The 9,311-nt window shown below is 35.5% G+C and overlaps 2 protein-coding genes across 2 annotated transcripts in view; one reads left to right on the top strand and one right to left on the bottom strand.

Annotated features, from left to right (window-relative positions):
• The first annotated feature begins 3,240 nt into the window (after positions 1-3,240).
• Positions 3,241-5,753, top strand: LOAG_09992 (hypothetical protein). The gene is made up of 5 exons (XM_003145519.2): positions 3,241-3,422; positions 3,637-3,849; positions 4,480-4,589; positions 4,979-5,077; positions 5,218-5,753. Exons 1-5 carry the CDS (start codon positions 3,271-3,273, stop codon positions 5,322-5,324), a joined length of 681 nt encoding a protein of 226 aa, XP_003145567.1. The 5' UTR covers positions 3,241-3,270; the 3' UTR covers positions 5,325-5,753.
• A 388-nt stretch (positions 5,754-6,141) lies between these two features.
• LOAG_09993 (hypothetical protein) overlaps positions 6,142-9,311 on the bottom strand; it is a 7,468-nt gene continuing 4,298 nt past the window's right edge. Inside the window, exons 2-4 of the mRNA XM_020448063.1 lie at positions 8,260-8,445; positions 7,916-7,990; positions 6,142-6,676 (exon numbers count right to left, since the gene is read on the bottom strand). Coding sequence (XP_020301759.1) covers positions 6,290-6,676; positions 7,916-7,990; positions 8,260-8,445 — 648 coding nt within the window. The 3' untranslated portion in view covers positions 6,142-6,289. The remainder of the gene's footprint in view (positions 6,677-7,915; positions 7,991-8,259; positions 8,446-9,311) is intronic.

A 9,311-nucleotide genomic window follows, 5' to 3' on the forward strand; every position in this document is an offset into this window, starting at 1 on the left:
AAAAAGCTTACGATATCAGCCACCATGTAGAATCGTTCTGAATTAATCTTTATTTTGAGCTCCTTCCACCTACTTAGGAAATGAACTAAAGACTGAAATAGGAATCTCAGGAAAACACGATGACTAATTGTTCAACAAAACGTCAAAACCTTCTCATACCATCACTGAAACAACCTGCAACTTTCCCAAATGCTACATTCTCCCCGAAAATTTAAAATTTTCGAAATTGAATTCAAAATGAAATCCGTCTTCATGATTACAACTCAGCTTCATCTTAGTCCGGAAATGAGTTTGAAGAGAAAAAAAAACTTCTTACTCGCGTTGCAACCTACCACTGCATCAGATACAGTTGAACTAGGAATACATTGAAATAAATGATCCAGAACCACCGAACGGTTCTGCTAATCCCAGTAAATTCTACTCTCCTGCGAAATCTTCTGCCCATTCTCTTACAATTTAAATCAAAGAACAATAGAGAGACGGATGGTAAAACTTGCATAAAGACGAACTGTGATGGTTGGATAACGATCGTAATGCAATTGATAAAATGATAACAATATGATAAACAATGATGAATGAAAAACAAATGCTAGCAATGGTAGAACATTGATATTTGGAGGGAGAGGTAGAAGGTCAAAATCTTGAGAATTAAAAAATAATGCGGAAAGATACATTTCAAAGATTGACGCTCTTCTGTCACTGGCTACAAATGGGTTAATGAAGGCTGGAAATTTCTGATCACGAATGAAGAAGGGAAAAGAATCATCTTTCTTACAGACTAATAAGACGTATATGCAAATTAGGTCGTGTTCGGAATGATATCTCCCTTTGAACATATTACTTAAACTGCTATAGTGCAATCTACCCCGAATATTCAAATTAGGAATGTCTGCTTGCAGTTCCGTGTAAAGTAATTTAATTTATTATCTTGAAATGAGAGAGCAGAAAGACTACACGATGCGCTTATGGAATATCCAATACATCCATTTAATTATATGTCACGGCCACATGCCCCCATGAATCCTCCTTGATTTTATTCAGAACTAGTACCTATAATTAGGTCCCCTAGCTAAGGTTTCATGATAAAAGTTACGCTTAATTTAATCCAAAAAATCCAATGTTATTTGAAGACACCATCAATTTCCATGAACAATTCATTTAGTGTGGCAAGAAAATTCAGAGAGCATGCAGTAAGAATTCCTTCGTTTTATCGCTTTGAGACTTTTTTGAATCAATCCCAAAGGCATTTCGCCTAATCACTGTATTGCCCGATGAGAGTTGTTTTCTGGAGAAAATTCACACAGAAAATCAAATTGTTTGGAGCAGAACTTCAGGATGAAACGAAGTTTTGTTTTCTTCGATGCGACGTCTTCCTACATATTTTTCGAAAGAGTCAGTGAAGACCAAATGATTTCATTCTGGATTCATATTCGTCTGCTGTCTCACACAACTATATCTGGATGATATTACATGCAAAGATTTTTCTTGCATCCAAGATCAAATGATTTCATGTAATGACGGATGTGAAATCGTTTCCATAAGCTAAAATGAGAAATAACTGGACAACAAAACTGATGAGCTTGTCCTGCTATCTCCATCGGATTTTCTGATTATGATAACCAAATGATTTTATTCTGGATTTAAATTAGTCTGCTATCTCACAACATTTACATCTGGATGACACTGATTTATTGTATTTGACTGTAATATCTGAGCATATTCGCTCTTCCCCAAACTCCGAAAATTTTCCATTAAAGTACAAAGCAGAAATTTGCGCAGTGTAAGTAGTTCCATGAAAAAAGTTAGTAGTTTAACTATTTACACTGATGTCAGTAGTTTTCACCACTCTGAATCTTTCTATGGCTTATCTTTACTTAGGCCTATTACTATAAATCTCATTTTGATAAGATGAGCTGTTGTTGAAAGTTTGGGGAAAGCGACGTGATGAAATGAACATCATCATATTATTATGTCTTTTATTATGAAGTTTTATGCTAAGTTTTCAACTTGAAATATGCTTCAAACAAAGTTTCCTGTGATGAACTGCGGAGTGGGAATGATTGAAGCAATTGCACGGTACTGCTTAAATGTAGAGGGTATTAACTTTTTTTTCGAATCAAAAACCATATTTCCATGCTTTAAGCTTTCTAAATGGCTAAACTTTTCGACAATTACAGTTTGATTCCAACTTGAAATATGCTCCAAGGTTTTTTGCGATGAATTGTGGGGTGGTCATGACTGAAGCACTTATACAGTACTTCAAATTTTCAAAATAAGCAAAAGATCGTCCGAACAACGTACTACTGGGAAAATCAGTACTAAAAGTGGTCTAGTATCAATGATAAGGTATTGCACAAAGTCAGTTTTCACACTTCCTGTTGATATGACGATGTAATTCACGATGTTACTAGAAGTATTCTACGCTCGAGTCAAGCATAACATACGAAGGATATAAGCCCCCAGAATTTTACAGTCTTCATGGTTCGTTTAAAACTACAATCCTCTGAAATGGAGAAAATGAGGTTTGCGTATTATTCATGCACTGGTATATTCGATGTCCATAAAAGTAAAGAGACATGTTTTCTCATTATTTCGTCGTCAAATTCCGATCTGTTAACTTGGAGAAATCCTGTCCACTCTTTTAGGCATGAATCCGAACTATATCGGATTCTGAAAAAAACTATATCCGAACTATACCGTAGTCTAGTTCAGTAATACCAAAACAGAATCGTTATTTCGTCAGCATATCTGTTTTGGTAGCACTAAAAGAACAGTTGAAGTATCACTTCGAGTACATTCCTATGGTCGAAGTCAGTTTTGTCTGAGACCTAGTGCCAATGTTACTGAAGAAATAAGACAACTTCCTTGCGGGAGGTTTCAGAATTGTTTCACGATGTAAGGCAACAATATCCAACAATACATAAAATGAGCGGGACTGCATAAAATGAGAATAACCCTGTTAGTTCGAGGTCCTGCCAAATACCTCCAATCTCTCTAAGCCGTTACTAACGACTAACAAAAGCCTGAAGTTTACGTCTTGAAACTCATCGACACTTGGAATGAAGTTTACATTCTGAAATTCATTCATACGTAAGATGAAGTTTATGTTATGAAATTCATCCGTGCGATAGGGGTGGGTGGGGGAGGTGAAGCAGTTACTTTTGTTTCAGCGGATTTTTCGTAGTGACACGTTGCACGGTTTATGAGTGTAAAACACTCCTGGGCAAACAAGTCCGTTAAAACTTTCAGATTTATAACGACTCATTCAATATGGGGGAGAGTTTTATTCGTGCCAAAATACTCAGAGATGCAGCGGAGGGTAATGTTAATGAAAAACGAAATGGTGGCGCCGGTATGGAAAATATTCACGTATTGGAACGTACCGACCAAATCATAGAATTGCAAACTATCATAATGGACAGGTTAGTGCCATTGAATCGATAAATGATCATTTATTTCTTTTTTATTTTTGAGATACTAGAAAAAAGTAGTTTACATAAAAGCCAGGTCTGAGTTGTAAGCTTCATTCCTTCTCCATGTAAAACTTTTAATCTTACGAATATTACTTTTACATCTTGTTTTCTATATCTGAATGTTTAATGTGTACGGGAAGGGACTTATGCAGGAATTTTTCAGGGAAACAAGTCATTCGGATTTCGTATTCTATGCTGATCGATTGATTAGGTTGGTAGTTGAAGAGGGTCTGAACCGACTGCCTTATGCAAACATTGAAATAGAAACTCCAGCACATGTAAAGTATAAAGGTATTGCCTTCTGTCGAGGAAACTGCGGTGTTTCGATATGTCGAGGAGGTGAGGCGATGGAGCAAGCTTTGCGGCAGTGTTGCAGGTTACTTTATTAATTTTAATTATAAATGAGTTTCCGTTGACTCAGATAATTCTTACGCTTATTTAGGTTGCTATTGCATTCTCACCGGAAATTTTGAACTCGATTGGATTTGCATGGAATTAATCTGACACTGAGGAAAAGATTATAAAGGATCACTACTGCATCAAATTAAAATTTCTCATTATGGATGACCATATGATTCAGTATTGATGAAGGCTTCAAGTAAGCCCAGGAGATGGCGTTTTTTAGCCTATCGAAAGCCATGCGGTGAAAACACCAACAACTTATCCACAAGTCTGAGGGATGGGACAATGAACAGGTTCTAAAGAATTCTGAGCAGATGTGTTAAGGGCGTCGACGGGTAACGTATCATGCACGACATAACGTAGTACTATTTGGAAACTTGGTAAAGTGGACCGAATTTTCGGGATATGCAACTTAAGAAAATGAATTTCATACGCTTAAATGGACGAAATCTTTTCGCGACATCTCTGAAGACGAAATAAAAAAATATTCATAGCACTAGGGGCCGAAACCACACCAAGTCATCAGTTCCAAGTACAGTTTGGGTGCAACGATGATTTCTGCTAATAATTTTGTTATAGCAATTCCATACCAGTTTTGTCATAGATCGGTCCGCATTGGTAAAATGTTGGTAGGTGACGACACAAGATTGCTATATGCCCGATTGATGCCAGACATCAAGCATCGAAGAGTACTACTTTTATACCCACTGCTTAGTAAGTTTTATGGGTATAACAACTTCAAATATAGGAATACCAAACATTATTGCGTTCATATAGACTGTAACGAAATGCCTCCCGCACTCCGTGATTTTCGTAAAAACTTGCACTTTAGACTAATATACATCCATTTGATTCAGTTACTTGTTGTTCGCTGCGTGGGTCTTAACTAATTGGCAAAATGACTTCTTTTCGAAAATAGGAGATCAGTGGGAATGTTTCTTGTGCAGTGAAAACCTTATACATTTAAAATTGAAAACTTCATAGAGCTAAAGTTCGGGTGAAAGTTGTCCATTTTGGTGCAGATGCTTAATTTACTTATTCCTAAAAATGAAGGCTTTCCATTAGTTATTTTTTTCGGTGTTGTTCAGTCGTTGTATTTCAAGGCACAGGTGCCACGGTAATCAAGGCAGTATCAGTATTGGTCGAAAATGGTGTAATTGAGGAGAACATTTTACTGTTAACTTTGTTCGCAACACCTGCCGGTAAGATTTGCAAAATTCAAAGTCACGTTTATCATGTGAGATTTTTTAAACGTCCTGCTTGATTTCTTTGGAAAACTTCTAATTTCAATCTTTTCTCATTGAATGCCTCATGGGGAATAAGACAAGACTTGAATTTGCAGGCATCAAACAAGTTATGGGTCAATTTCCCAAGATATCCATACTCACAAGCGACATCAACCCATTGATACCGTTTTGGTTTACAACCAAATATTTTGGCACCGATTGAACTAATCTTTACAATTTCAATTTCGACTTGTTCAAAGTGTTATAAAATGATACGCCCTCTGTGTCTCCCCAAGTTCAGGATTTGTCGTGAACTTTTGTTTTGCTACCTCCTCTTGAAGTTGCTCAGTGATAAGGAATGAAATGAAACGTCCAAAACGTTGAGAATGTTATTTCTCATCATTTTTTTTTTCGTTCTATCTCATTTGTAATAGATCCCTCCACGCACAACTCAATATTAAATGCCTGAAGAAAAGTGAACGGCATAGCGTACTTCTAATAGTCCATTCCCCTTGCATGCATTGTTAGAGTTTTGTTGGTAGTGACTGCCAAACATGATAAACTTTTGTCCACAATAAATAAAACAATGAGTAAATTGCATAAATATTATAACAAGGTGACGAGGAGACGAGTACTAGAGTATTAGTTTCCAAAATCATTTATATTCATCTCAACTTTTTTAAAAATATTCCTTTAGATAAAACACATTCGTTAAGAGGCAAAATGTCTGCAAGTCCTGGTAAAATTGGAGGCGTTGAGGGGAGAGTTTTCCGGATTCAATACCAGTTAGTGTGTGATTATCTTTGAAGGAACGAAGTAGCTGAAAGACTAAGTCAGGTAAGTTGGCTATTTTGGGAAGGAACATTTGGTCCCCAACAAAAGAACAGCAGCTTTGAAGAACTGTAAAATTTGTCACGCTGGACTTCCTCAATACGTTTACTTTTAATTAAAATCGAGATCAGAGATGATCAAAACAATCTCAACTTGGTATCTCCACTTAAAAGATTTGTGAGGCTCAAAATCCACAATTTACTCTGAATGGGCCAAATACTTTCTTACCGTCATTCTACTACTCCGGTGAATTCATTTCATAACCTTGGCATTTAAATCAGAGAACAAGCAAAGCAGCCAACAATACGAGAGGAATTTTAAGGCGAGTAATCTAAGTTCATCACATAATGATCATTGTCATTCAATCTCATTTTCATCCTCAAAATCCTCATCCTCCAACTCTACCTCATCATCCTCCAACTCCTTTTCCCCTTCATATTGTTCATCATCCCCTTCCGTCCTTTCTTCACTCTTTACCTTATCTCCCTCGATATCACTACCTATTATTACCTTGTTTTCTGAACTCCCTTCGGAATCATCTTCATTACTTGAACTACCCAAACCACTTGATACATCGCCACTATCATTCTCCACTTGCTCATCAACCTGTTCCTCCTCATCCCATTCTTGCTCATCCTCCCCCTCTTCACCATAATTATCGTTGTATTTCTCGGATATTTCACCTTCACTTGTGCCCTCTTCTTCATCTCCCTCATCCTCCCCTTCATCATCGTCCTCATCTTCCTGAAATAATTTTTTTATTTTTTATTTTTTTTCTCAATATAATACGAATTAGAAAGATTGAAGCGAGGTCGACAGCATTACAAGCACAAATAGATCTTTACAATAATACTGTGCAATTGAAAAATGATGGCGTGTGTATTTAAAGAGCCAAAAAAAGTGTTTAAAATGAAGCAAGATTTTCTCAACTCTTATTGCAATTAGAATACCCTAAGAAACAGCACCTTATTTTAATTGCTGCAAGTATAAAACTGCCTTTCCGTTTATTGAGAGCACTGGCAACCTATTTGTCCATAATGTCAACACACTCCTAGACTGATGGGTAGACCAGCGGACGATATTAAGAGAAGGAAATCATAGATGATGATGATCATCTGTCACTCTCCAGTCTACTCAGAAATCGCAACTTACTGACCCTTCATTCTGGTAGTTTCAAGCCGTCTGTCAACCAATCCAATTTTACTGATCGTCGAAATGAATGCAGTGAACATTTGCAACTATTTATAAGAAAAGAAATTCAAATTTCGAATAGTAAGTAGTGCTGCTATGAAGCGTTGACACTGAGGAAGTACTGATATAAGCGAAAGTTCTGGCAAACATGCTTTAAATTTTAAGATGTATTGTAATGAGAGGAGGTCACCTTCACAGAATTCCATTCTTGAAACAAAGTGACCCTGATTTGCTGCAAGGTTCCTTATGTCCCTGTATGCTACGGAATACTATTAAAAACAAATATTGGCACGTGTAATGCAGAAACGATCACAGAGATAAAAGGTATTCAGACTTACCTTACAAATGATTCACTTCTTTTGCTAAAAAGAATATTTCACAACTTCTAACCCTTTGACTATTCAATAAATGCCAATTATATAGAAGCATAATTTACTGTAAAACTTCACTATTTTATACATACAAATGAAGATACGACCGATTTGAAGCCTTTTCGTTCCTTCTTTACACTTTCCTAGTCTTCCGCTTCCTACCCTGCTGCTTCCTGTGAAGTGTAAAAATAGCCAACTGATGTAGCATATTACGCACAATAAATTTTTCAAATGTGCTATTTTTAGAATTTTTTCCTGATTTTGTACTGTTATTCCTCATTTCGTTTTGACAAATAAAATCATGGTAAGGAAAGAAAGTAAAAGACTGATAACCCTTCTATATCACTAGCACTTTTCATATCAATTCAAAAAACAATTTCGAAAACCGACAAGGGTGTGAATATTCAACGGTAAAACTTACTGCTGATGAAGGTATCAAGCGAAGAAATTCTGGTAATTGATTATCTTCGACTGCTTCTTCAAAATCCATATAATTCTGCAAATTTTGATAGTTGAATCAGCATAAATAAATTCTTCTTAATAAGAGATATGCCGACTGTTTCTGCCACAGACAATTACATTTATAATAGGTTTATTTTTTCTCCTCTTCCTCCGAACAACATTTATGCTTGCTCTCTCAATTGTTTCCCCCTTTTTCTCCTCTGTTTTTCCTTTTATTTGAAAAAGCAGCGTTCCATAGTTCTTAATTTCATTTTTGCAGGCCTTAAAGTTTTTTAAATCTAAATTCTTTAAGCCGAGACTTACTCCCAGATATTCGTCATCAACGAAAAACTGAGGCGGTAAAGGAACTCCATCGCACCGCTCATTCAAGGCATTTTGTCGCATGAAGTCTCGATACTGTTCGTTACCTCGTAATGTTATGTCAATCGCTTTAAATGGAACACCTAATCCATCAAGTACCATTAAAACTTTCTGCACCTGCTTGCGCACCTGAGAATTTGTTTCAATATAGAATTAAGTCTGAACAAATCAGATCAATCATAACAAATCAAATTATAGCCAATCAGTTATAACAAATTCAAATCAGTTATAACCAGTCATAATCATTATAATCCCACCGCAATTTGGAAGTTGATGCCATTTATAATGAATTTAATATTGATTTTGTCATTTAAGCATGGGAAAACTAATTTCGAGAAATTCATTAAAACCAGACCTACTGATGAATTACTAAATCGAAAAGATAAAAGAACAGGGGAAGTTTGAATTCAAACTGCCTATAACATAAAACAAACTGATCTACTTTCCAGTATACTCACCTCGTTTATTTTATGCTTATTAAGTTTTAAAGAGTGGAAGTAAAAGTAATTCTTCCCTAAAAATTCATTTCTTTTATCTGATCCCCAAAAATTTATTAAGAACCGCCAAACGAAGCTATCAATTATTTTTACAATAGTTTATCTCAAAAATGGAAATTTCATCCCTCTTTAATTCCATCTTTTATTTGACATCTGTTTCATGTCTTACAACCTTTATATTTTCGTCATTTTTATCTCCACTTTTTTGCATAAAATTGGAATGGAGAGAATACTGTAACTATAATAGCATTTGCAAAGAATAGTACCAATAGTAACGGAAAATGGCCTAGTAGGACAAACTGTTAAAATTACAAATACAATTTTAAACGATCATTGCTATCGTTATCTGATTATCAAAATCCTTACATATTTTCGAACAAAAAAGGAAAATTATTTGATGTTTTAACGGTTAAATTTTTTTTAATGTAAAATTTCATTTAAAATTCTAAAAATATGAAAAATAAAATGTCAATCATATGATATGAAATATGATCCCAG

The sequence above is a fragment of the Loa loa genome (assembly GCF_000183805.2).
Source record: "Loa loa unplaced genomic scaffold supercont3.46, whole genome shotgun sequence".
In the NCBI taxonomy this organism is placed as follows: Eukaryota; Metazoa; Nematoda; class Chromadorea; order Rhabditida; family Onchocercidae; genus Loa; species Loa loa.

What these genes read in the sequence shown, in the direction of transcription:
- LOAG_09992 (XM_003145519.2), top strand. Translation starts at nt 3,271, where the DNA reads ATGGGGGAGAGTTTTATTCGTGCCAAAATACTCAGAGATGCAGCGGAG. An exon ending in CAAACTATCATAATGGACAG is followed by an intron (nt 3,423 to 3,636) that starts GTTAGTGCCATT and finishes GGAATTTTTCAG; the next exon opens with GGAAACAAGTCATTCGGATT. An exon ending in TTTGTTCGCAACACCTGCCG is followed by an intron (nt 5,078 to 5,217) that starts GTAAGATTTGCA and finishes TTGAATTTGCAG; the next exon opens with GCATCAAACAAGTTATGGGT.